The following is a 27,712-nucleotide window of genomic DNA, read 5'->3' on the forward strand; positions in this document are numbered from 1 at the left end:
ATTTTGGAAGATTTTAACAATATTTTTAAGATTTTAACCACTTATCTGTTTTTCAAACTTTTGAACAATTTTGAAAATTTTATTTTTCAACCAAACTTGTAGTAATCGATTCGGCTGTTAATGATGATCAAGAATATTTATGATTTAGAGGGTCGGAAATGACTAATTCACTAAGTGACTTGGGTTGGAATAAAATAATAATACCGTTTCTTGATAAGTTGAAAGTAACTTTCGATTATTTTCGTATTTCCTTTTACGTTCACAAAATTTTTTTATTTTTGAATTGCTGTTTATATAACTTTTCATTTATATTGCTAATTTAATTATACTTTAATTTAAAGACTTTCTCTTAACACATTAATTATTTTCTCACATTTTCAGTTACCCAATTTTTCTTTTAAAAATACAAAATCAAAAAAATCAGTTAATATTCACACGAAATTTGATTTCCCCGACGCTATATCTCAAATCAGAGATCTGGCAAAAAATACCTTCCATCGATGAGGGCTCAATTGAGCGTGTTAATTTCTGGTTATCCCTTAACTATCTTTCGCTTGACTGGAATCGTGAAACTCGATGCTCAAATTGAGCGAAAGAATTATGAGGGGATAGGCCCGTGGCCTCCGGTTTGATCTTTCAGACTGAGTTTAATCGCTTGATTAGGCGCTTGAAGTAATTACGTTTCGCTATTGTGAAAAGTTCCGGCGATAGCATAAAGTTGTCAACAAATAGCAGTTTATTAATTACTTTGCCAACACAAATTTTGGGATAAACTTTTGGCAGCAGACCGATTTGACTTTTTGCAATGAGTAAACTTTAAAATTAAACATTGTTTTTGGGTGGTGATGGAAAACCAAAGCTACTTAAGACCGCTTACCAGGAACTATGTAGATTGGTTTGTGCTATATTATCCCCTTCCCTATTTGATTTTCACTAAGCGGCAACGCGGCGTATGAGCAATGTCAGCCAATTTGCAGGCAACCGAAAAACAATGGAATTGTATTTAAAAATAAATTCCGCTTTCGCCTCACTTGTTTATGTTTATTAGTTTTAATCAAAACACCCAATTTGTATATTCAATTTAACGGCTAGTTTATCGCTTTTGCGTGTTTGTTTTAAAACGAAATTCAATTTTTTTGTTTTGTTATATATTATTTGTTGCAATCCACCGAAGCTGGAATTCAATTACATCCCGATTCGAGTGCCGCCGGCAATTGGCCCTCCGCTTGTAAGCCGATTTTCCAGCATTTTTTTTTTTTTCGAACACACTATTCCGGTGCCCTATGGCGCTAGGGAAAATATACCAACGGCCCGCGTCCGCGTCCGCTTTTCCTTTGCTATTTCGAACCGTACGCGCGCGAGTCTGCCGTTGAACTGAACTGAACGCAGCGTTTTCCTGAGGCTGTTGAGGCTGTGCGAACTTAAGGGCTAGGAAATAGGGGGGAGGGACTTGGAACTGGGTGACGGTTTGGGTTTGGGTTCTCGGACTCCTAGACCCATCCGCTTGTTGCACATAACCATCTCGCTGGAATATGTGATCAGGGGAACAGTGGACTAACTATTCTTGTTCATCATTAGTGGTTTTTCCCTAGTTTTTCATTTGAAATCCGTTCAAATCTCTGCGAAATCAAATCTCACCCGCCCAACGGGAAACAGAGTTGCCAAGTTTTTCTCTATGCGCCTGCGCTTTTCCACTCTCTCTGCGCTTTTCTCTCTGTTTTCATACGTTTATTCGTAAACAATCCGGACTCCGGCACGTGCATTCTACGGATCTCTGAAGTACACAATAAAATTATCTTATCTTTGTGATGATGATTGTGACTACAAAACAGCTTCAAGTTAAAGCTTCTTTAACATAGTTTTAGGCTCAGGAATATTTATAAGATTTATTTGCGCAAAGACATTCAATCAAATACAAATTCAATCATGATATCAAGTCACAAGGTATGAATTCCTATTTATTAATGGAATTTTTTCATTTTGAAGTATTTTTTCCCAGTGGAATGCGTTTTGTTTGTTGCTCTAAAGCCAAATGACTTGGCTCTTTCACACCAGACAGCCGCAGGTGTTGGATGCGGATACGGAGAGGCAAAATATGCCTTAAGTAAGCACTATGTCCAAAATGATTTCCCCGGGAACGAGTTCTGACGGCTTAATGTGCTGGCGGAGATGAAATTCCAAATCTTTATTCGCCACAAAACGCATCAGTGTCCAATCAATCAATCACTTCGTCTAGCTTGACCCACTCTGGTGCATTGGTAACCGGGTTAGGTACTAGTAAAAACTGATGCTAAAATAATGGTATTTGTTAACTTTACAAAATTATCTCCACATCTTTAAAGAATACATAGTTCAAGTCATCTTTTTAACCTTTTTTTCTGCAGTCCATTGTGAACATCCATAATCGTTATGATGTGCTGATGGAAGGTCAGAGTTTGCACTGTCCAATGTCCAATATCCCGAGCAGCTGGGCATCATTAACTATCTGCAAGTCCCGCTCGTTACCAGTGCCTTGCCCTGCTGATGACCCCATTTAATCAACGCTAAGCCCTCGTCCAGTCGTGTCCTGTACTGTTCGGGGAGGGGGGAAAAAATGATAATTTGTTTGTCAACATTATGCTGGCAAATGTATATTCGGCTAAATACCATCCTGCCGACAGCATGTGACAAGTGGACTCGCGACGGAGCAGGACTGGCATTTTTGATTGATGACCAGGACCGCGGGAGCTGCACGGCCGCGTTGAAAATTTAATTTTCCCAACGATATCTTGTTGCGCGTCCTGCTGCTTTTAAGTGCACGTCATTTGGCTAGCCTCCGGTCGCTGTTAATGTGATGGATAAATTGGAAAAACCGCAGCCGACCCTAAAAGCAAACACTGGACAGAATCGGCTTTCAGAAAATGTACACTATTCCTCTAAAATTTCTCTAATAAATGAAGAAAGGAATCTTATTTCCCCCTAATTATTGAAACATTATAAATTTTAGTTTTTTATTTAGAGTTTTACATTTACAGATGTTAATTTTCCACTGGGTTTCTCAAATTCCTAAAATGACTGCAGTATATTTCATCTGATTCCTGTAACAAGTTTATTTGATATTTATTTAACAGAATCGAGCTTAATCACATATTTTAGGAGATCAAATAAATTCGAAATAAAATCATTATTAAGTCCCATGGATGGAATATCCTTTCTAATTTACATTTCACCTGTGCGGTTTTAAGCCAGTTTTACGCATGAGTGTTTATTCCGGTAATTAGCAGCTTCCGCGCTGACCAACATTTGGCCCGCGAATGTGGCTTTAAAATTGGATTTTACCCATTTCATCATGTTTTAATTTCCACCTAGGCTGCCACATTTTTCCAATTACCCTTTGGCTTTTCCAAAATAAAACGTACGTGGCCGCAAGTCGGTGGCGATGGAAGACTACGCGCAATGTTTTGTTTTGCATACTTTCCATGCGAAAGTTTCATCCAAGGTTGGCCCATAAAATTTCATTGGGCTCAGGTGTCACCTGGCCGGATCTGAGGTGTGGGCGTGAAATTTATGAGCAACAAAATGCAAACATAAGTTTCATAAAGCCAAAAACTTTATTAAAATATGCCACTGCGTTGAATTCTCGAGGAGACTGTGCTTCATTAGAGCAAGTTAAATCTCCATAAAGCACAGGCAGGAGGCAGGCGGATTCTTTTCTCTCTTTTTTGGACAGCTGCTCGTAAGGGAAAATAAAACCTGAAGACCCGACAACCTGAAGAAAACAGTGAAGTAAAAAAAACAGAATGGAAAGTGGCAGCAAATCAACTACGAAACGGGGGAAAATCCTGAGCAGATTGGTGGCAAACTTTTCCGTTCGCATGTGTGCGCGGAATCGGATGAAATATGAAGGTATCGTCGCCATCGTTGTCGTAGGTAGTCCATTTTTCAGCTTCTGCGCTCACGATTCCACCAAATCGAGAGTCAGCTACTGGATTACAAGTGCACAGTCAGAAATGGCCATCAGTTGTATGGAAAAGTTGTCAGGATATAAAATAAGAATATACTTTTTAAAATAAACGAAAACTAAACAAACATCAAATATTGGAATCATTCCCAAAGTTCAAAGAATGTACCTCTTAAATCGTATTCTTTATTTTAACTTCAAACTGAACTGTCAAGTCTCAGTGCCAAACGGGTAACAGTCCTTTTGCGTGTCCTGCAATTCGGATCCTGAATCAATGTTAATTATGCGTCTGGCTGATGCATAAAACTGTCATCCGGCCCGACCGCACTTTCACTTGTTGCTCCTTTGGTTTTGCTGGCCTTCTCCCGGACTCCCGGATGTTTTTCTTTTTTCTTTCTTTCTTTTATTTTTTGAACTTTGAACCCTTAAATCATACAACTGCCAGACACACTCACATTGTGCCGACTTTAAACAGCCGCCATTTATCAAGGACCCCGCCAGCTAAGCATCTAATCAGCATCCCATGGCCCATGTGCCTTTCCCAACGAATCAATGCGAATCGGCTTCAGCCAGAGTAGGCAGCAACTGGGACTACACTTTCAGCAAATATTACTTAAATAATTATTTAATTTAGTTTAGTATTAGTAAAAATATATGCAATCATAAAAAAGAGGTGAAAATCAAAACATCCTTGGTCAAAGGGGAGTTCCTTTTGTTACGATTTATTTCTTGTTCTAACACTTTACTATTTGCCTTTTTCCCTGCGCTACTCAGCACCTGTTTTGGGCAAAGTTTATGAAAACTTCAAGTGTTCCACTCTCTTATTATTATTTTTTTTTTTCGAGTGTAGAAAGTGTGGTGTCGGAGATGAGGGCACCTCCAGACTGCCGCTCGTTATTTGCATGCATGTTCACAAATTGAAGTGCAAAGTTTCGGAATGTGAAACAACAGTTCGTCAGGAGGCCAATGCGACTGGGAGTTCCAGGGACACAAGAAGAACAATGCCACAGTGGGGCCTCCATAAATCCATAAATCCTAGTTGAGCAAATGTTTAAGTTTATATTGATTTTCCCTCACCTTGGAAACTAGATCTCCTTTAAAGAGAATAGATTTTTAAAATAAAAGGCAGTCAGTGAAGAGTACTTCAGAGGACAAAAACTACACCACGCTTTGCAAAGATATTTTTAAATCCAAAATTCCCATCAGGTCCTTCGAAAGCAGATTTAATGTTTCAGAGAACGATTTTGCAGACTCGCAGAAGTCCCACTGTATATGTAAAACATTACTGGCACTAGACATATTGTTGCAAAAAACTTTGATTTGAGTTTAGATTGTGTGCAGAGTTCGAGGCTCCGCTGAGACCTGCAACTTGTATGGAAATCGTTGTCTGCGGTGCTTGTAATCTAGTAAAGAGATTCGTGCTTAAAGGTAATCACAGCGAGCTTGAGTTTTATTCACAAAAATCAGGAAAGCTAAAAGATGTACCCTTTTGGATTAGGCCCTGTTGAGTTGGATATTCATTTCATTTCATTTAGCTAAACACTTGACCCACTTAAATTTCCATTTACCTCATGTGCCCCATCGCCGGCCACTCTTCTGCCCTTTGAAAATGTAACAAGTTTGGGATTTACGAGACAGAAAAAAAAAGGAAAAGGCCCAAAGGCAGATTTAAAGTTAGGGTAGTTGCGGAATGTTCATACAAATATTTGGGCGCCGTAAAAATCAGCTTTTCAATAAAAGTACAACTTGTTACCACAATGGCGACAGTACTTCGGGGACATGGAGGAGCCCAGGACCAGGTCCTTTTGGGCTGGGGACCGGGCCGGAGGTACAATGCGAAGACAAGCTTCAATTGGCCGGCAATAAAAACTTTGTCCTTGTCCGTGGCTTAGAAGCCGCACTGAGGAACACGCCTCAGGGCTCTAAGATGCCAAGAAAAATAAGCGAAAAACTGAGGGACGCTGGCAGGACCTTCGGCTTCCTTCCTTCCTTCCTTGCCTTCTTGCATCCTGCCGCTAGTGGCATATTTTCGTATATAAACTTAAACCTAAATCTACAAAACTGTTTAAAGCGACATCGTCGCCTTCAACGTGAAGACAGACAGATTTATTACAGTTTAATTCGCCGGACTGCAGATGGAAATCTTTGACGTTAACCGCCTCATGGCGAGCCACATAATTTAGCTGCTTTTGTTTGTTCATATCCTTTTTTGGGAGTGAAGTAGCGGGGGCCAGGCCAAAACTTGTGGACAAACTTCCATCGAAGTAAAGAAAAATTAAGAGTTTATATATTTATTTACTGTGGCCCGTAATGAAGCCACCATCCCGGAATGGCGAACGCAAGCCATACCCTTGCACCAAATTAAGTTGAGCGTGAATGTGGGCCAGCCGGATTGCTCAGAGCCCCAGTCCTTTGCCGCCGAGAAAAAAGTGAACCAAACTGTATGTATATTCGTGTGTAGCGACCATTAGATACCTTGCACTTTAGTCTAAACAAATCATTACAAATATAAACATCTAAAAACAGATTTCTGATCTAATCCTTTAAGTTGTTCAACTAAAACAAATGGGATTTCCCCATGTATTATATTCTTCTTGACCCCATTTTTAATTGATTTTCAGCATAAACTGCGGCGTATATTACATTATAATTACTAGAAAATCAATCCATTCAACTCATCTACGATTACAGAGTATGAAAAGCATATAAGGACGGGCAGAAAATATAAGAAGGGTAAAAGAATGAGGGCGTTTAATAACGAACTGAGCCGAGCCAAGCAATTTGCCTGTCAAGCTGAATTCCCCGGAATGGGTGCGGAGCCAGGAATTTAAAAGGATAATATTGAACAAATTACGCTACATCTCAACGGTGGCGCGGATGAAAAAAAAAATGGAAAAAAAAGCTGGAATAAAGACCAGAAAGGAAGACATCTTTGAGAAGCCGAAGTATGTGTACCCTTGCAGTTACTCATAGGATCATGGGTTTGAATGTTAAATGAATAAACTTTTCTGCATTGGCTTTTGTTATGAAATCTACTAATTATAGAAAATTTAATATTTTATGAATTTTTGACAATATATGCTTATTTTTTCGGTAAATCAAAGTTTTTTAAATATCCTAACTAAGCCAAAAATTTATTTATTTCAATTCGGATAGCTTTTCTGTGCTAGTTTTTATAGGTTTAAAAAATCTGCATATCAAGTTTCGCGGTTTAAACAAATTCAAATTTTTGCCGAATTTTGAATATTTTAACGATGTAACCCCTAATTTTTTTTTTTTTTTTTTTAAATTTGAGAAGATTTTATTTTTCAAGCAAACATGTCTTAATCGATTCGGCAGTTGATGCTGATCAAGAATATATATAATTTATGGGGTCGGAAATGAGTCCTTAACTTCGATGAAAATGTATAACAATGTGTCAATATTGTCAGTTTTGAAATTATCGTAAGGGTAAAGCATAAATATTCGTGAATAGCTTATAATGAAGTTAATCTGTTTGAGTGTAAGTTTGTAGATATCCCTTATACAGATTTCTGTATCACTTTAAATTAAAATTAAGGAATGGAGTCCATGGCAATAAGAAAATTAATTAGATAATAATAAATAATAAATGCTTAGTAGGAATAACTGATTGCAGACCTTGGCCTGATCTCTCCTATAGCATCTATATATGTACTTGATATAATTGTCATGATAAAGACTTACCGCAGTAGAGGAAACACCGTCATCCTTCTTCGTCATTGTTGAGTTATACTCTTGGTGAGGTGAGCTTCTTCCTGATTATCCAAAAGTATTGCATTGGCCAGTTGATACTATTTCGGGTCGGAGTGCAATCACTATCACTTCCACTATCACTATAGACGCGCACACAGGGAAGGCCACGTACAGAATGAGGTCAGCGCAATGCTAGGTGCCTCTATTTATAGTCCCCGAGTGAAGAGAGTAGAGAAACTGAGAGCGAGAGAGTAAGAGGCACCTCTAGCGATAAGCATAGAGAGTTAGGGAGAAAGAGTGCTAGCTAGAGCTAGAGCTAGCTAGAGAGAGTTAGAGAGTAAGCAACCTCTAGAGATATATAGAGAGTGATGGACATACATTTAACGATCATACCTATGGCAGCCATATGATATAGTAGTCCGATTTTATTTTAATTAAAACCGAAAATATAAAAGAATAAAAATTGGTTTTATCTCCGTATAGATAAATAATTGTTTAAAACTGAAAATTTATAATTCCTAAAAATGTTCCGATCGGTTCCTGCGGCAGCTATATAATATAGTCATTCGATCTATTCGGTTTGGACTTGTATAATAATGAGCCAAGTTCCAAAACTGATTCACAAGTTTGCATAGAGACGAACAGACGGAAATGGCTAGATCGACTCTTGAATTTGATCATGAATATATATACTGAATATCGTTGGAAAAAACTCCTTTACTGCGTTGCAAACTTGTGACTCAAAATTTTAATACCCCGTAAGGGTATACAAAAATAATGATGAGCTCGTCGTCTGGGTGCTGGTAGCACTTGAGCATATTTTCCTAGCTTCGAAATGTTCTCATTCTGAAACGATCATCTTTAGATTCAGCTTAGGAAGCCGGGTTTGCACAGGAACCTAGCACAAGTCGCTTTATCCCGACAATATGGTAATTCAAGTCGGAATAATTTAACATAATTGGCGCATAGGCCAAGCCATTCAAACCCGCGACAGAAGTAAAACAAAAATAATAAAGCTGTAGTCGTGTTAAGATGAAGTTATCATACTCTATATATTTCAGGCAATTAAGTGGGAAAAAACGAGGTCATAGCATAAAAGGGTTGGTATCAAAAGCAAGTTAAAAGGAAAGTTAATTTAGGCTTATCTAAACTTAAATTTAAAAGAAATAATAACTGACACCAGTGATTTGCGTAGGAAATATTGATTTTCTTATTATATCTCCTTCTTCTTCTATTAATAAATATATATATTAATTAACTCACTCAATTTATCTTCTCTTTCTGAAATTAATACATAACCAAGCCTATTTAAAAAATGCCGTTTTTCTTGAACTCAACGAAAGATTTGTAAAAACCGACGTGCTAAACGTCGTCTCATTAATGCCATTTGCTCCTGTCAAGCCCTTAACCCTTCTCTGAGCCCTCCTGCATCAGTCTGAAATTGGTAAGAGACCTTATCTGGGCAAAGAGTAGCGCCAGCATCCGAATCACAGGCAGAAGACGAGGTGCTGTGTGGCACATTGTGCAAATGTTCACACAATCGGAGGCAAATGAGCTTAGAGTTGTGAGTTCTGCTTGGCTTGGGGCGCAGACGACGCGCCATATTAAATTAATATGCTTCAAATGTACGACAGCTGCCTCTCCCAGATTCCAGGATCCAGCATCCTGCAGAGTCCTGAGTGCTGAGTCTTCAGTCCTGGATCCCAGACCCCACCACTTGTACTGCTAATGTAATTTTTCGCGGCCAGTTAAGCATATACTCCGAGAGATTGCCGCAGACAGAATTTATGCTTATTAATGTTGGCCGCATTCCATGGTCAGTGAATGCCACAACTTCAAACGCTGTCCACTCTCCCATACAAAACCGTCTGAAGGAGAGCTGTCTATTTAGTTATTTTATGGCCGACTCATAGCAGACAGCTAAGAGAGACGATATCTTTCATCATTTACTTATTTACTTGTAAGAAATTATGGAAATATTAAACTCAATCTTTATTTTTAGGTAAATGGAATATATTGCTATATGAAAAATATTGAAATATTTATTAATGAAACTGTATCAAGTATGTAATGTTTTCTGACTATACCAAAGGGAAACCATACTTCTCCTCTCCTGTAGCTCCGCATTTAAGGCCTGCCTGTGCTTATTTTTTGTTCGCTTTAACTCTACAGTAACACTCCATTTTCCGCTCCCTTTGGCAGCAAACTCGTTTATCACAGGACAACCTTATGAACTTTTACGGCCACTCTGTGCCTTAAAGAGCTGTGCGTAAAAGTTGTTTACTCCATGGTCCTTGCTACTGGGTCGCTTCATGCCACAAAATTGTATTTGTTTTCACAAGTTGTCAAACAATGCTTACAGATTTGCACATGTCACGCCATCGCCAGGTGACGACGACTCCTCTCGACGACTACCTTAACCGAAAGTTATGTAAGTGTTTCATCCGCATGTGTCGCGTTGAAAATTGTTTTCCCCCCGTCGCCAACACCAACTCAGCCTTGGATCCCTTTTCATCCGTGGCGGAATTCTGGGCAGGAATGCTGACGAAGTCTTGCCTACTTATCGGCGTCGGCAGCCATGTCAAAAGTCACTCACAAGTTAATTTCGTTGGTCCTCGTGGCGCACCGGGTGTCAGTGGAACACACAACCAAAAGGGAAAAAAACCCATATAGTACTTCAGAGGGATGTGGTTGGTCTACAAGGTGGGCAGAGAGTTCTAGGAAATTTTCGTTTTAGTACTCTCGTTAAAAGCAGAAAGGTATAATTTTAATTTAAAATGTGTCAAAATGATGGAAAAATATGTTGGTAAGCCCATTAAAGGATGAAGTGCCTTAAGGTCAAAGATATGTTAGTATTAAATTTCTTTTTGGGCATTGAGATACGTTATTAGCTTTTCTTTAAGATAAAAACTAAATTCGGATTTAAAAGAAACGAACGCTAACCCTATGGAATATCACCTAAAAAGTATGCTATAAAAAACTCATGGTTTTCGTATCTTTTTTGAAAAATGTCTCCAAACCCCATTACATAAAGTCTTGTATACTTTATCAAAATTGCATAATATTTTACAACTCATTTAGAAAAGTACTTGTAATCTTTATTTTTCTGGGTGCACAGATGTCTCTTTTTGCATGGCAACAAGTATATCGTCGAGCCACTTAAAGAAGCTGTCTGTTTGCGGGCAAGTGAGTGTTGCTTTAAGGTCCTGCGGGGAAGAAAGGACGAGAGCATTGGGGTGAACATTTATTGAAAACCCTGGCTGCATATTCATGAGCGCAAGTACTTTTTAGTTGATTTACATTTTAATTTGCAGTCAGTCCGAACTAGACTAAGCGTGAACGCCTCAGAACTTTTACTGAATTAATAGTAATTTCCAATTTCAAAAGGATAAAACGCACTACCAGGAGCTTCCGTTGAGCGGGGCCATTGCGACTTCCGTCCTTTGTGGGGGGCCAGGCAACTAATTTATATTGCAATTGACTCCATTATGAATTCAATTACGCGGCTGTAAGCCGCAGAATGCTCGATAATTTATGCTACGTCAAATCTGCGAAATTTGCATAACACAGACATCGACATCGACATCGAAAGGCAATGAATATGTATGTCGCTTTTGTGTGCTCATTATGCCGCGCACCTTTCGGTCTCGGCATTTGTGTATTTCATGGCTGGTGTTTATGGCCATTAGTCAATAAATTTTAATTGATTTCATAGTGCAAAATTGCCTCAAATGTAAATTACAAAAGGAATATTGTTTATCGAGTGAATTTAATGTACATATATTAGATGAAAGTCGGTAGACCAGAAGGCTCTATTGTGGGCTATATAATCGTGCAATTATAGTGCAAACTGCCTAGAGCTCAATACAAATTGGTAAGCTACTTTGTTTAAGCCTAAAACAAGCGTGGTAATTAGTACAATAAGGTTTGCATATATATGTACACTAATAAACTTTAAATAGAGATACAAGTAACAGCAATTAATATACAAGTTTTAAGGTTCTATTGTCGATTCCAAATAGTTTTATTTCCTGCAATTAAGTGAAAAATGTTTTACTAGGATTTCCCACTCTCTATTGACCATTTTTTGGCCTTAATTGTGCATGTGCTTATGGCAAATGAAATTTGTTTACCCTCTGACTTGTGTGCTACACAATATCCTTTATAATTATAATAAATGTACAGGACCTTTAGTATGCAACAAGGATACGAATTTCAATTTCACACCTCGTTGGAGGGGCACAGGAAAAATTGAGTTGACTAGAAAATGTGGCCCACTCGACGGAAGATGAAGACCTCATCCAATATGTCGTCAGCCTGTGTGTTGCGTGGGCTTTTCGGTTTGGTTTTTGCTGGTTTTTCCTATTTGATACTTGGTGTTGTATGTCCCTTGTATTTGTGTGTTTGTATGCTTCAGGTTGTTGTCCTTTAACTGGGATAAAAAGTTTTAGATTTTAGATACGGATAAAAAATGAATATGAAAAGTGTACACTGTACACCCCGCCCGAAGCATTAAATATGCAAATTCCGGATGGGACCGAATCGTGTCACAGAGATTTTCGAGGGCTTAGGAGTCAATACGTTATCGAGTCACCCGTAACCCGTGACCCCTGGACCTGTGACCTTGGGTACACCTGTATTAAGGTGGACCCCGACCACCGGCACTTCGATGCCATATAATATTTCAATTATTTGTAAAAGCCCAGCCAACGTGTATATGGTATGTGGGAATATCGGGTGGCAGACGTCACATTTACCATTAAATTGCGCTGAAATCTGAACCAGGCGTATTCCTAATGTGTTATATAACCGTGTGCCACTCCAAGCCCTGATGTATGACATGGGTGTGCTAGTTTGACAGCCACACGGCCCATGTCCTTGGGCAACCAGAGTCCTTGGGAAAGCAAAAACCCTCACCTACAACACCCACAAGTACACAGCGCTCTGTTCCATTTGGGCAGAGACGAAACTCTCGTCAAAAGTTGCTGGCTGTGTGTGTGTTTCTCTTTGAAATTAAACGATTTAATTGCATTTAAATTAAATAAAATACGCGTGCGAAAAGTTTTACATTTTACGCATTCATTGGCGCACACAGAGCGGCCCCAAATCAAATCATTCAACTCAAGCATGACAGCCGACGGGAAGAATAGCACTCCATCTTCATCTCTGCCCCCAATCGAATTCTTATACACTGAAAGAACGAAAAAATCAAAAGAAAAGAATAAAATTTCCCAAAAAAAAGTCGGAATAAAACAAGGCAAAATTAATAAGAATATAATGCATAATGCATTTTCTTATGCAGAGACAAAAAGTTGGGAGAATTAGGTTTTCCTTCGAATAAATTAAAAGAAACAATAAAGGAAACTGATAACGGAAATTCGAAGTTTATATACTAACAAAGCTTTAAATATTTGCATTCTTTTAACCGATATTTATTGATACTTTTATATAAAAATTTTTTCGACAAATCAAAGTTTAAAAAATCCATAACTAAGCCAAAATGACATTAATTTCAATTCAGAAATCGATATTAAGTTAGTTTTTTATAGGTTAACAAATCTGCATATCAAGTTTTGAGATTTAAAAAATTAAAATTTTTAAACATTTTAACGATGTAAATTCTTATCTTTTTTTTTAAATTTTCGAAACATTTTTCTTTCTGCTGGGCTGTTAATACTGATCAAGAATATATATGATTTATAGGGATGGATTGTTACAAGCTTCTAACTAAAACTATAATAAAATAAAGACTTTTTATAAGAAACCGCTCCAGGGTGGGACGAATTATTAATACCTAATGATAGCTCACGGATTCTGAAAGATAATCGTTTTATAAAGATTGAATGGTTTTCTCATAAGTAAACGTCGGGAATATTAAATTTATAAAATATATAATCCAATTTTTGAGTTCTTAAAGATAACTTTTCAAATCCCCTTTCAAATGGTTCAGTGATCTTTTTTTAATTTTGGGATAAAAAACCATAAATAAATTATAGAAATTAAGCAAAGTGGTATACCATTTATTTTCTCAAAGTGCAAACCAAAGCTCTTGAGAAAAGGGATGGCACCCCCAAGGCGGCTGGTGGGTGGTTTCTAGCTGGTTTTCTAAACACCTCCACCCTCCCCCTTGGTACGCCGCTAATTTCGCCTTTGTTTGTGGTTTGTGTTTTCGTTTGTTGAGCAGCACAAAAAGTTTTAATTGACTGTTGCGAATTCGCCGCGGAACCGCCTCGAAATTTTCAAACCTGACTTCCCCGTCGCTCACTGGCAACGCAAGGAAGGAAACCCTTTTTTACCTGTACACACCTAACCCTAAAGTTATTTGCTTTTATATTTTCAGTTTCTTTTTTTTTGTGGGATTTTCGCTTTTTAATTTATTTATTCGGCGACGATCCCTTTTGGCAGGTGTGCGCTGTGCGAAAGCGAAAAGCGCAGCCCGCGAAAAAAAGATAAATGTGTGCCGGGGACGAACTTGACACGAAATTGGTTTAAATATTTGCCAACCGCATTTCCACACTTAAGCCTTTGCTTAATTTTGGAATCTCTCCTGTGCGCCTTAATGTCCTGATTAAAGCCATTTAAATTGTAAATGAGTTGAAAGTGCATCAAAGCGTTGGCCTGTGTGTGATATATGTGTTGTGTGTGTGTGTGCGATGGGCTCAATGGCACCTGAGAAATTTTACCTGTCACGTGGGAGCAGGTGAGTGTGTGAGTATATGAGTGTGTGTGTGCCTGTGACTGGTCCAGTGTTTGTTTGTGTTTGTGCATGCATCCGTCAATAAGGCAACTGAATTAATCACGCAACTGTGAACTTCCCTGGCTGCTGTATGTGCACTGAGCAAAATTAAGGTGGATTTATATATATATATTATATAGTATTTGGAAGTGGAAATCTTAGAAAGAATACTACCAAATTATGTAGCTCTTGCTCTTAGCTAAAGCGCATCGCCTAATGATGAGAATGTAGAATACGTATACGTAATTTTCCTGGAATGTCAACTTAAGCCTGTTACCTTTATTTTCGATTGGGTCCACATGTAATGTATAAATTGTAATAAAAATGATGAACAAATATTTAAAGCTCTTTCTTTCTTAAGATTAAATTTCTTGCAGTGCCCGATTGTTGCAGCAGTTGCAATTGTTGTTGCAACTGCTGCTATTGACTGCCTGTCTGACCAATTATGGTGCAATTAACACACTTGATTGCTTGGAATCTCTGACTCGTTTACCGTTAACAGGCTCAGCTCCTACTTCCCGCCATGCCGCCTCCTGCCTCCTGCTGGCTGCCTGGCATCTGCGAAACGTGGGCTTTGACTCTCAGCGCAAAAACATCTCAAAGGCAACGCTGCGTATACTTGATGTGGCAGGCCGAAGCCGGCCATAGCTTGTTACTGCAAACTTTTTGGCTAAAACAACTCGGCCGTAAAGTCGAATTGCCGGCGGGGAAGATGTGTGTGTCCAAAAATAGCCAAGCTTCGGCTAAACCCATTCGCTTTGTGGATTTTTATGCGAAAGTGTCAGTGGCAGCAAGGGGTTAACTTTATTTTTATGGGGCGTGGCAATGCTGGGAATTTAAATACCGGATCAAATTTGGCACCCGAATGCAATTGAAATAAATGTAATTTCATAAATTGGTCGTCGTCACCAGGGAGGAAAGAGGAAAGACATCCATCCATCCATCCATCCATCCGTGAGTATAATAAAAGGTATTCCCGGAAATAAACATTTTATTCGAGCTCTCTATTTGCATAGCATTATTCGGAAAATGTCCAATGGAGGGAGATACGCTCGATACTTGTCGAATTGATACCGAAAATAAATTCAGGCGCCTTGGGTAAACATGGAGAATTTAAGTGTGAGCTGTATTCATTTCTTGACGAATGCGAATGTGAGCTTTTCTGATTGTTTCGATCAATAAACCGGCGCTCATGATTGTGTTTACTGTCACTTTTCGTCTAATTTGATTGAATATCCTGGCCGGGCCCGAAGTCAACATCAAGTTCTCTATGCAGACATTAAATATGAGTCCGGCCGAATGCCACAAGTTGTGCGTTTAAATAATTTATCAAAATAAAAATCCGGAAAAGGGGCATATAATCCCACTCGGCTTGGTCCTCATCCTTTGTCGGGTCTTCATTGTGATGAACGAGCTATGCAAAGGGCCAAGGGCATTAACCAAGGGCGTAGGCTCGATGAGATTCCCCAGCAAGAAAGGGGCTTAAATATAGGTATAGGAATTGGAATTAGTTATCAGAAAACTTGAGTTAACTGAACCATTATGGAAATATAAAGGCCCCCGGCTTGGTACACCTCTGATGTTAAGCAAACTACCAATGGCATGACACTAAATGGCAACGGCAACAGGAAAAGGGAAATAAAATGAAATTGAAAGGGAGCTGGCCCTATTATGTTGACATTCTATTCCATTCTGTGGGTCTTTCTCTCCCTCTATAATTGATTAGGTTCGGCACCGCCAATAAAGCTCACCCACTTAGCGGTACGGGACATCCACCCTCCCCAGTGGGTCATTCAATACACGTGAAGCGAGTGTGTGGTATGCCTTTAGATCCTTACAATAATTTATGACCTGTACACAGAGACATTAATCTTTATTGGAATTGAAAAGTACATAGGTATACATTGTTTGCCATTGGTCTGACAGGTCATTTCCCCTACGACGACTTGTTGAAATCATAATGCGGATCGGATGGGATGGATGGCGTGTGTGCTTCTATTTCGATTTGCATTTGAATGGAAGGAAGGAAATGGTCCCAAAGGATAGGAATACCGGCAATTATGTCAGGTTAATTAAGCTTTATGAATATCATTAGCGAATTGTTGGGCTAAAGTGTAAATTTTATCCTGCACACGAAATATTATCTTAGACGAAAATCATTATGCACTCTGAGAAACGAGTAAAATGTATTTACAATCTTTAAGCCTTTAGTAATTTTATATAATTTAACATAAAGTTTCATTAATACTTAGTCATTCCCCTTAAAGTTATGGAGGTTTTGAAATTTTAGAGATATTTCTTGGGCATGTCCTGATTCATTTTTCATAATTTGCATTTATGCAGATTGAAGCAACAATCGGGAACGCGTCTCTAACTGGGCCAGAGGCAGTTTTTCAGTTTTATTTTTTTCACAGGCTTTAGGGGACTTTAGCGGATGGGTGTGTGAGATGTGTGTAGACCGGCGTTTTCACAAAAAATATATATTTATATATATAAAAAATATATATATACATACAAGATTGCAGACGGACCTGGAGCCAGTCAAGTGTTGAGCTTAGACACAATTTATCAGCTGAACGATTTGATTTATATGGTTAGACATGGCATGCGTCACGTCAAGGCTGTTGCGGTTGCACATGTAGAAAATATGAAATATAACTAAATTTAAAATAATAAGGAAATTAATACAACAAAGATTTTAAAAAGGGTTATATTAAATTCAATAATATGGTCACAGCATATCTTTCCATTTAAAGAATAATATTATATCTACTTAAATACAAGTAATTTTTTAAAATTCCAATGGTAAAATATTTTTTGTACATTTTAAAGCCATTGGAAACTGCAAAATTGTAAATATAAGTATACAATTTTTACAAATATTTTTTAATTGATGAAATTAGACTTTTAAATATACTGAAACATATCTTTAATATAATTTGTATAAACATAAGGAACTAATTGAGTTTAGAATACGTTGTACAACTTAATAACTGTATAAATAAAGATACCAATACCTAAATTTATCAGTGTTTCTTTTAAATGTCTTGGTTATTCCCACTAAATTTCCATAAATTAATATCTTGAAGAATTTGAGTAATTTATCTTTTTCTGATATTTAACAAATAAAAGATATACAATTCTTAAACACCTTACAAATTGTGTTTATAGTTCTCAATCTAATTCCGATTTTATTCTAAGTGTAGGTATCACTCTTTGTTTCAGGCTCAATTTTCATGATTATGTTATGTGTGTGCTTTATCTTGGCTGCCATTTGTGGAGCACTTGCTCATGAAAATGGAAAGTATATGACTGGCGAGAAAGAAAAGAAATTGCGGCCCACTGCGATGTTAATGTTAACATGCATGCCTAAACATCAAAATTATAACCACATACTTGTGCGCTTTGATTGGGACTTGGACTTGGCATCGGACTTGAACATGGACTTGGTAGTCACAGTCATACTCGTACTCGCACTCGTACTTATACTCGTTCATACTCGTAGTTGTACCTGCTAGGGGTCTGGTGTGAATAACCCCACGGGCAATGAGATGTGCGTGATCATAACCGTCATTCATCACTCTTTCTCCGGCAATTGTGCGGGTAATTAGTTGCCACGCCAAACAATTTGCGACAAGGAAAGTAACTCCGGCTGCTTGTCACTTTGTTGCGGCATTATTGAAGGCTTAACCCCATTAGCTTGAATTGGCGCACTTGCCAATCGGCATCGCAGATCGAAGAAGTAAAAAAACAGGTAGACAAGGGCCAAAAGAAGACGGCCAAACTTTCTGCGAAGAACAACCAGCGAAACTTTTACCCAGAGCCGGAGTAAAAAGAAATACAAAAAATAATAAAAAAGACAACGTCAAACAACAAAAGAAAACAAAGTCGGACAATGTAAACCCATTCACGAAGCTGGGCTCCCGGAGAAGAGAGCATCTCCATCTCAGTCAGGTCTCACATTTTTAGTACCTGCTCGGGGCTTTTAGATCAATGCAGAGGGAGAAATCTTGGGAGTGAAATCGTACTTTTCTCCTTTTTAAAATCCCAGAAGAAACTATTAAATCCTTTCACAAATATAAATAAATAAAGGGATTTAATTAGTTGTATAAAGTAAATACAAACACTCTTTTATCCCCCTTAAATTTCTCTAAATATTTTTTAACTTCAATGATTAAAGATCATCACAAGTGCTCCAATTTGTTTCCAGTGCATCTGGGCAAACCAGTTTCACCTGCAGAGCAACTCCCGTCTGATCTAGACTCCAGAGAGAGAGAAAGATAGATGGTGGCCTAAAGCCTAGGCAGCTCGACTCCAACTTGGCACGTCTTGGAGCCAGCTTCAGTTGTGTTGCGACGCTCAGATGGAGCAGACTTGGCGGAAGTAAAAGTGGAACTGGAAGTCGAAGTCGAACTCGAAGTGGAAGTGGAAGTGGAACGCGCTGCCCTGACTCGACTCGAACCGGCGGTTCGCTGCGAAATTGTTACCGCTGCTGCGCATGCGCAGACACTCTGTTGTGCTTGTACTTGCTGCGGCTTAATTACTGAGGTTTCTTGTTTGTCTGCATTTTTCCGAGGTGCCCGATCGCGTGTGTGTGCGCGTGTGTGTGTGCCTGTGTGCGTGGAAAGAGCATTTTCCATAGCCTCTGGGAAAACATTCTTGGTCCCAGCCTGTGAGCTTTCATTTTGTGTATAACAAAAGAAAAGTGGGCAAAAAGCCACAAATGTAAACAAAACTCGACTTGTGCAATCGCAGCGACACAAAACAAAAGACCGCGCCATCCGAGGTTCCCAAGCCGCCATAAGATATAAGTGCAATTTACAACCAAAACGAGGGAAAAAAAAACACCAAAAAAATACACAGAAATGTAAGCCAAAAGTATAAATCAAAATACGGGTGTCATGAAACAGGTTACGAGAAGAGGAAAACCAAGATGTGTGATTAACATATTTCCCATCAAAACGTTTACACGCAACGCAACGCGAGTGTCTGTATCTGTATCTGTATCTATAGCCGTGTACCTGTAGCTGTATCTGTGAAACAAGAAGTGGATCCCATCCCGTCCGATCGAATCCCATCATGCACTGCACACAAAAATACCAACTAAATTAGAGAGGTTCAAGTTGGAGAGCTAAAGTTAAAGATATTTAAAATCGTATCTTAAAGCTTGTATCTTGTGAAATTCATATCACATTTGGAAGAAAATGTCACCAGTTAATAGCTCCCTTAAAGTGCATTTAATTTTTCTGTGTGTAATCATGGGGCAATGCAACCTTGAAGCTGTCTTCGATATCGAATCGCATATCGCATATGCATTTCAATGAGTAAAAGATCAAAGTAAAAGAGTGTTTTTTTTTGGGAGATTTTGAAACCCAGCGCGTTCGTTTTATGGACATTATAAATTTACATACGTTAACTTGCTTGTTTTGTCTGTTTGCTGGTATCTCAGCCATCTATGAGCAAACAGGGGGCGCAGTTTCACATAAAACTGGCCAAATACCTTTCTTGACTACCCATGGACCGCAGAGTAAATAGCACAAATAACGCGAAAACAAAAATAATGCAAATAGAAATACGGCCAGACGTAAAAGTATTTGTATTTGTATTTATTTTTCCTTCTTTTTTTTTCTCTTTTGGTGTCAGTGCGCATTAAAAGGCAAACAGTAACCAATGAACACGGCCAACAGCCCGAGCAACGGTACTGCTAATGCTGCGAGAATGAGAACCAAGACCAAGAATCAAGAATCGAGAATCCAGATTTTCAGTAGGAGAACCAGAAGAGATCACGGCTCCAGCGAACCGTTCATGAGACGCCTAAGGCGTTTTCTATATTGAATATATACAGTCGAACTTCCCAAAGTCATAACTATCCAACTTGCAATACTTAATCTTTAAAAATTAAATCATAATAATCAAGGGAATATGAAGTAATATTATATTACTTATTATATAAGTTCTATAATTCCGATAATTGATAATCACTGTATCTGTATCTGCATGGAATACGAATTGTTACCTTGATATATCAGTTTCAAGTTCACGTTCCAAATAGAAGAAATATAGAAATATATTCAAGTTTTTAGTTACAGAGCTTAAACTGCTCTTAATGCACTTCCGTAATGCATATTTGGAAATTTTAAATATATAAAAATAAATATATAAAGACTTAGTTCTTACTAAAGATTCTAGTTACACAGACATTACTGTTGCTTTTAAGAATGCCTAAGCTTGATTTAAAAATAATAATGATCTCCAACATTTAATTTGCTGGCCAAAATGCAAAAACCCAATTGTATTTTTTACAGCTAAATACACACACAAAAAATGCAATTTCAATTGTAATTAGCAATTAAACTTTCGGTTTCAAGATCTAGTCAACCCTTGGTGGTATTAAAATCGCCATAGAAGCCCACATTGAGTGTCTCAAGTATGTCAGTATTACCAAAAATTACTCAGACTCGCTGTTCTTTGTTAGTCAATCCGCTTGATTATAGCCTTCGACATTGTGTCGATATGGACCTTGGCGGCCATTTCGGCCATTGTTGTTGGCCAGAAATATGTGGCTTGGAGCAAAATAGAGGGAGACATCGACATCGGTATGCAAATTAAATGTTCTAAGCGAATGGGGCTCCAAAGAGGAAATGTCCAAATACGATACGCGGCGGATATCTCTTCTCGGAACGAGTTTCACCGATCACCGGATCGGATCTGGTCGAAAGCCAGCCATAATAATAATGCCATACTTCGATTGCAGCGAAATGGTAGCGTGGAAACAGCTGCCAAACGGGGGGCGTCTATTCCTACTCCTGATCGGATGCCTCGCCCATTTGACACACTGGACCCTGGCCTGGCGTCCATGTCCGGAACTCAGTCCCGCCCTGCGTCTACCCTGCAGGTGAGTTCACAGACATGTTAACCTTATTTGTGGATTAATTTGATCATAGTTTATATTTAATTAATGGCGATTTAAAAACTCTTTTATTAGATTAATAATTTCTAAAATCACCGTGGCATTTTTCTGTTTTAAGTTAAAAATTTGACAGCAAATAAGTAAGAAGTGATATTTTCCAAAAAATTTAAGACAAATACAGGGTATTATAGTTTTACTCAGAAGCTTGTAACGCTGCTAAGGAGTCATTTCCAACCCTTTAATTCATATATTCTTCATCCGCATCAAAAGTCGAATCGATTTAGACATGTTTGGTTAAAAAATAAAATTTTCAAAAACTTTCCACAATTCGAAAACAAAGATTTAATCGTTAAAATTGTAAAATTCTAAAAACAAAAATTTGAAGTTTTGAAATCCTAAAACTTGATATACAGATTTGTTAATCTACGAAAGTTATGATACTTGAAAAACGTTGACTAGCACAAATAATATGCTTATGAATTATTGAATAAAGTTCGAAAAAACAAATTTTTACAGCATATGGGTAGATTAACTTAGCGTTAGATTCTGATCAAGAATATATATGGTTTATAGGGTCGGTAATGACTACTGGCTGAAAATATAATAAATAAAGCTAAAGTTGGCGCCAAAATCAATCAATATTCGTGAATAATTTATAAACAAGCAAACAGCTTAAAAAAAAAGACAATTGCAGATATCCTTAATACCGACTTGTTGTATAATTTCAATTAAAATTAAGTAATGAGGTCCATGGCAATAGGGGAATTAACATTTAAGGAAAATAAATGCATATCTGATACTAAACGGAGGTCTGATACTTCTTATAGCTTTTATATACATATATGATACAATTGTCATGGTTAAGACTTACCGCAGTTGGGGCCACATGGCCATCCTTCTTTGTCATTGCTTAGTTCCATCCAGAATTGAGTTATATTCTTGGTGAGGTGAGCTTCTTCCTGTTTATCCAAAAGTATTGCATTGGCCAGTTGATATTACCTGGGGTCGGCGTGCAATCACTATAACTTCCACTATCACTATAGATGCGCACACAGGGAAGGCCACGTACAGAATGAGGTCAGCGCAATGCTAGGTGCCTCTATTTATAGTCCCCGAGTGAAGAGAGTAGAGAAAGAGAGAGCGAGAGAGTAAGAGGCACCTCTAGCGATAAGCATAGAGAAAGAGTTACATCTAGAGCTAGCCAGAGAGAGTTAGAGAGTAAGTAACCTCTAGAGATAAACAGAGAGTGTTGGACATATGTACATTTACCGATCATACCTATTGCAGCCATATGATATAGTCGTCCGATTTTAATTTAATTAATACCGAAAATATATAAGAAAACAAATTGGTTTTATATTTGTATAAATGGAATTATTTTGAAACCTAGTAATGTTATAAATTGTTTCCTAAAAATGTTCCGATCGTTCCTATGTCCGCTATATCATATAGTTTTTGTCCGGATAGTTCCGACTTATATATAGTAAACTTAATGAAATGTTTCATATATCAATATATATACATAAAATTTTTAAGTTTGTATGGTCATGATCTTTGCTCCTTTTTTTGTGAATGGTGGCTACAAGACAGCGGTTTCCGCTGCAGGTGGCCATTATATTAATATCGGTAAATTGCTGACAACTGAAAAGCAACTATTCATATGCATTTGTTTGCTGCTAATCACCGACTGGCGACAATTACAGATGCAATGTGGTTCCGTTTGCGGCGACTGGCCAATTGGGCGCGGTGGCCATGGACTGTGATCGCGTCGTCTTCCATGGCGATGCCCCGCAGCTGCCGTATGGAGCGCCCATCGTGGCGTATACGCAACGTCACAGCGGTCAACAGGTGTTGCCAGCACAAGTAAGTGTTGGATTTTCGAGGAAAATGGTAAACAATAAAAAAATATAATATAAATATCTTTAATCACAGACCTTTGGCCAACTAAAGTTGACCATCGAAGAGCTGGATTTGTCCAACAATTTGATCCGAAGGATTCCGGAGAAGGCCTTCGATGGCCTGAAGGATTCTCTAAACGAATTGCGGCTGGCAAATAATTTGCTAGGCGACAATCTGAATCCAATCTTTTCCACCGCTGAACTGCACGTATTGAAGAACCTGCGCACCCTGGATTTGTCCGGGAATAAGATCAAGTTGATCGAGGAGGGCCTACTCAAGGGTTGCATGGACCTTAAGGAGTTCTACATCGATCGCAACAGCTTGACGGCAGTGCCAACCAATTCGCTAAATGGACCAAGTGCCCTGCGACACCTGTCGCTGCGACAGAACCAAATTGGTAAGAAAATCGTTTTCTTAATTTTAAAAAGTCTATTTTAGGTAATAATTATTAATGAATTAAATACCTTACCAATTTAAATAGGAGCTCTTCTTCCCGCCTCGTTCAATGCCCAGCGGCAACTGGAGATCATCGATCTGAGGCACAATGTCCTGCGAAGCATCGACAGTCAGGCCTTTAAGGGACTGCAAAAGATCCGGGAGATCAAGCTGGCCGGCAATCGCATCAGTAACCTGAACAGTGATGTCTTCGAGAAGCTGAACTCACTGCAGAAGCTGGATTTGTCCGAGAATTTCTTCAATCAGTTTCCAATGGTGGCTCTAGCAGCAGTTCCTGGCTTAAAGCACCTGAATCTGTCCTCCAATATGTTACAGGTATGTGTTTGGAATAATATAAGTTTGCTTATATTATTTATAACCATTGTGTTCCATAGCAATTGGACTTCACCCATGTGCAGGGGATTAGATATGTGGAAAGCCTAGACATTAGTCGCAATTCCATAACTACCATAACGCCAGGAACCTTCCGGGAGATGAGTGCCCTGAAGTATTTGGACCTCAGCTTGAACTCGCTACGAACGGTAAGTGCTTGGAAATATAAAGTCCTCGATAATTATGATTATAAATATGAATATTGCCACCATGCAGATCGAGGACGATGCTTTGGAGGGTCTGGAGAGCCTGCAGACGCTTATTATCAAGGACAACAATATCCTGCTAGTGCCCGGCAGTGCCTTGGGTCGGCTGCCCCAGCTGACATCCCTCCACTTGGACTTTAATCGAGTGGCAGCTCTCTCAGCGGAGATCCTGGGCTCCCTGCAGGCAGGGGACATAACCACCCTTTCTTTGTCCAGGAATGTCATTCGAGAACTGCCACCCGGTAGCTTCCAGATGTTCAGCAGTCTGCACACCTTGGACCTTGCTGGAAACTCCCTGGCCCTGATCAATGCAGATACTTTTGCGGGATTGGAAAGCACTCTGATGGCCCTGAAGCTGTCGCAGAATAGATTGACCGGCTTGGGAATCGCACCGTGGGTATTACCAGAGCTGAGGAGTCTGGATCTGAGTGGCAATACCTTGACCGAGTTGCCCAGTAACATATTTGAGGAACTGGAGAACCTTCAATCTCTGAATCTGAGTGGGAATCATTTGGCTCCATTGACCGGAGTCCTCTTCAAGCCCCTGGCCCGCTTGCAAGTCATCGATTTGAGTCGCTGCAATATCCGCCAGCTGAGCGGAGACCTCTTGGCCGGATTGCAGGACCTGAAGCACATTCATCTCAACGACAACCAGCTGCAGGAGCTGCAGGACGGCAGCTTTGTCAACCTGTGGAACATTAGCTCCATCGACCTGTCCAACAACCGCATCGGTTCCATCCGTTCGGGAGCCTTTGTGAATGTGATGAAGCTCCAGAGGCTGATTCTCCGGGGAAACCAGCTGTCCGCCTTTAAGGGGGAGTATTTCAACACCGGCACTGGGATAGAGGAGCTGGACATTTCGGATAACCAATTGAGCTACCTGTTCCCCTCATCCTTCCGCATCCATCCCAGGCTGAAAGAGATAAAGGCGTCCAACAATAAGTTCTCCTTCTTCCCAGCGGAACTCATCGCCTCGCTGCAGTATCTGGAGCACATTGATTTATCCCACAATCAGCTGAAGACCATCGAGGAGCTGGACTTTGCCCGTCTGCCGCGACTACGAGTCCTTCTGGCCTCGCACAACCAACTGGATATGGTCAGCGAGATGGCCTTCCACAACTCCACCCAGCTGCAGGTGTTGGACTTGGCCTACAACAACTTGGACAGAGTGGGGGAGCGCACATTCGAGGGCTTGGTAAGGCTGGAGCAGCTGAACTTGGAGGGCAACCGGTTATCGGAGCTCTCGGACGGCGTCTTCGAACGCACCAAGCTCCAGATGCTGGAGAACATCAACCTGGCTCACAATCGGTTCGAGTACGCTCCCCTGAACGCCCTGCAAAGGCAATTCTTCTTTGTGTCATCTGTGGACCTGAGTCATAATCGCATCAAGGAGCTGCCAGGCGATGATAGTATCATGGTGAACATTAAGAGAATCGATCTGTCCTTCAATCCGCTCTCGCCCAGAGCTGTGCACAACGTTCTCAACGAGCCCAAGACAGTGAGGGAACTTAGTTTGGCTGGCACTGGCATTGAGCAGTTGGAGCTCCTGGAGACACCCTTCCTGCAGTTCCTCAATTTGTCCCATAATAAGCTGCGCAATGTTAAGCCGGAGGTCTTCCAGCGGGTCACTCTCCTGGAGACGTTGGATCTTTCCAGCAACCAACTCGAGTCCTTGGACGATCTATCTGTGGCGTGGCCCCAGCTGCAGGTGCTGCAATCTCTGGACGTGTCCAACAATAGCTTCGAGATCGTCTCGCAATCCAACTTTGGACAGCTGGAGATGCTGCGATCCCTGAGGCTTAGCCACTTACCGCATTGCACCAGGATCGAGAAGAACGCCTTCAAGCAACTCCCAAATCTGCTAAGCCTGGAGGCCTATGATCTTCCGCTGCTTGGTTACCTGGACCTTCAGGGCATCCTGGAACTACTGCCGGGTCTGGAAGAACTCGACATCGAGGTGAAGGACTCCAGCATTGGCAGCGAGCAGATACAGCCCCTAAAGCATCCCCGTCTCAAAAGCCTGGGTATCCGAGGCGAGAGATTGAAGTCCATTTCCTCGGGTACTTTGGCGGGTCTGAAAAGCAGCGACCTGAGTGTCCAACTGCGGAACACCTCACTCAGTGCACTGCCTCCGGCACTTCTGTTCCCGGTGCCACGATCATCCCACCTCAACTTGGATGTGGAGGGATCCCAGATTACAGTGCTGGTGCCGCAGTTCCTCAACGCCTTAGAGGATCGAAGGGCCAGTTTGCAGTTGAAGGGTCTGGCCAGCAATCCGATTGTGTGCGACTGCAATGCTCGGGCTCTACGCCGCTGGCTGCCCAGCTCAGGGATGCCGGATGTCACCTGCCAGGCGCCAAGTTACCTGGCCAACAGGAAGCTCATTGAGGTGGGCGATGACGAGCTCACCTGTGACGCCCGACGAATGACCTCCTCCACGTCGAGACCCACTGCGACAGTGCCCCATCTGCTGAAGACCTCCAGTCAACTGGTCACCCGCAGCTCCACCACTGAGGAACCTCTTATCATTTGGAGTCTGGAACCGACGCAACAGCCCAGTCTTAAGAAGATCAAGACCAAGGCGCCACTGATGAAGGCCCAGGCTCCGATTATGAGCAACGACGATACTTTGATCATTGGCATTGTGGGCGGAGTGGTGGCCTTCATAGCAATACTGATCATCATTATATGCATTATCCGGCTGCGCATGAGTAACGCGGAGTATCAACAGAATGCAGCAATGATCGGCATTCCGGCTGGCATGCAAATGGGTGCCCATAATGCCGCCTACAACTACAAGAATGCCGCTGGAGCAGGAGCGGCGCTGTATGCAGTCCCTCCGTATCAGGCCAGCTATGCCACCCTGCCGCACAAGGCGGCCTCGATCCACCAGTCTAGCCAGAATCTCTCCCAGCGTCAGCAACAGCAACAACAGCAGCAGCAACAGGTGGCAGCGGCAGCGGCGGCCTACTCGACCATGTCCCGCATGTCGTACTTTAGCGGTGCCGGCGGAAACGCCGATGGAGCCGAAAGCCTGACGCACCAGCATCCGCATCAGCATCAGCCCTACATCATATACTCGGATGACAAGGCCTACAGATAGGCAGAAGCCTTCTTTCATTCACACACCAACACATCTGTTCACTTCCAAACTCAGTCAGTCAGTCAGGCGCATCGCCGCTAAAACAGGTTCTACATTATCGCCACTCTCAGCCACAGTTGTATATAGTCTTAAAACCATCTAACTGTAACCCTAACTGTATCTATTGTCTTAACCAAATTTAAGTGCAAGCAAATCGCTTATGCGTAATAAACAAATCTAGTATAATATATGACGAATTTTCCTTGGTGGGGGTGAAAACCATCTATTACAAAACAAAATATCAACGAATAGAAGCCACGATCGATTATAGCTTGAAACTTTGAGGGTCAATATGTATGTATGTTCATAATGGGAAACATTTTACTTTTAACAAATA

The 27,712-nt window shown here is 40.3% G+C and overlaps 2 protein-coding genes across 4 annotated transcripts in view; one reads left to right on the plus strand and one right to left on the minus strand.

The window, feature by feature from the left end:
- Window positions 1-7,970, minus strand: part of TkR99D (Tachykinin-like receptor at 99D) — a 29,205-nt gene extending 21,235 nt beyond the window's left edge. Inside the window, exon 1 of one of the 3 annotated variants that reach the window (XM_086839746.1) lies at window positions 7,646-7,970. The gene's annotated coding sequence lies outside the window, so the exon portion shown is untranslated. Of the gene's footprint in view, window positions 1-877; window positions 1,670-7,645 lie in introns of those variants that run through there. The other 2 variants (XM_020942796.2, XM_086839748.1) reach the window with 2 other exon arrangements.
- Window positions 7,971-21,148: 13,178 nt separating this feature from the next.
- On the plus strand, window positions 21,149-27,563 carry LOC110176476 (uncharacterized). The gene is made up of 6 exons (XM_020942837.2): window positions 21,149-21,285; window positions 23,004-23,163; window positions 23,233-23,596; window positions 23,681-23,970; window positions 24,030-24,176; window positions 24,244-27,563. Exons 1-6 carry the CDS (start codon window positions 21,149-21,151, stop codon window positions 27,334-27,336), a joined length of 4,191 nt encoding a protein of 1,396 aa, XP_020798496.2. The 3' UTR covers window positions 27,337-27,563.
- Window positions 27,564-27,712: the final 149 nt, after the last annotated feature.

This window comes from Drosophila serrata, unplaced genomic scaffold (assembly GCF_035046125.1).
Source record: "Drosophila serrata isolate PLE 108 unplaced genomic scaffold, ASM3504612v1 contig_376, whole genome shotgun sequence".
Lineage (NCBI taxonomy): Eukaryota > Metazoa > Arthropoda > Insecta > Diptera > Drosophilidae > Drosophila > Drosophila serrata.

Excerpts from the sequence above, each read along its gene's own strand:
- LOC110176476 (XM_020942837.2), top strand. The coding sequence starts at position 21,149 with ATGGTAGCGTGGAAACAGCTGCCAAACGGGGGGCGTCTATTCCTACTC. Across the intron at positions 23,164-23,232 it reads AACAGGTGTTGCCAGCACAA|ACCTTTGGCCAACTAAAGTT; the intron begins GTAAGTGTTGGA and ends CTTTAATCACAG. Across the intron at positions 23,597-23,680 it reads GCTGCGACAGAACCAAATTG|GAGCTCTTCTTCCCGCCTCG; the intron begins GTAAGAAAATCG and ends CAATTTAAATAG.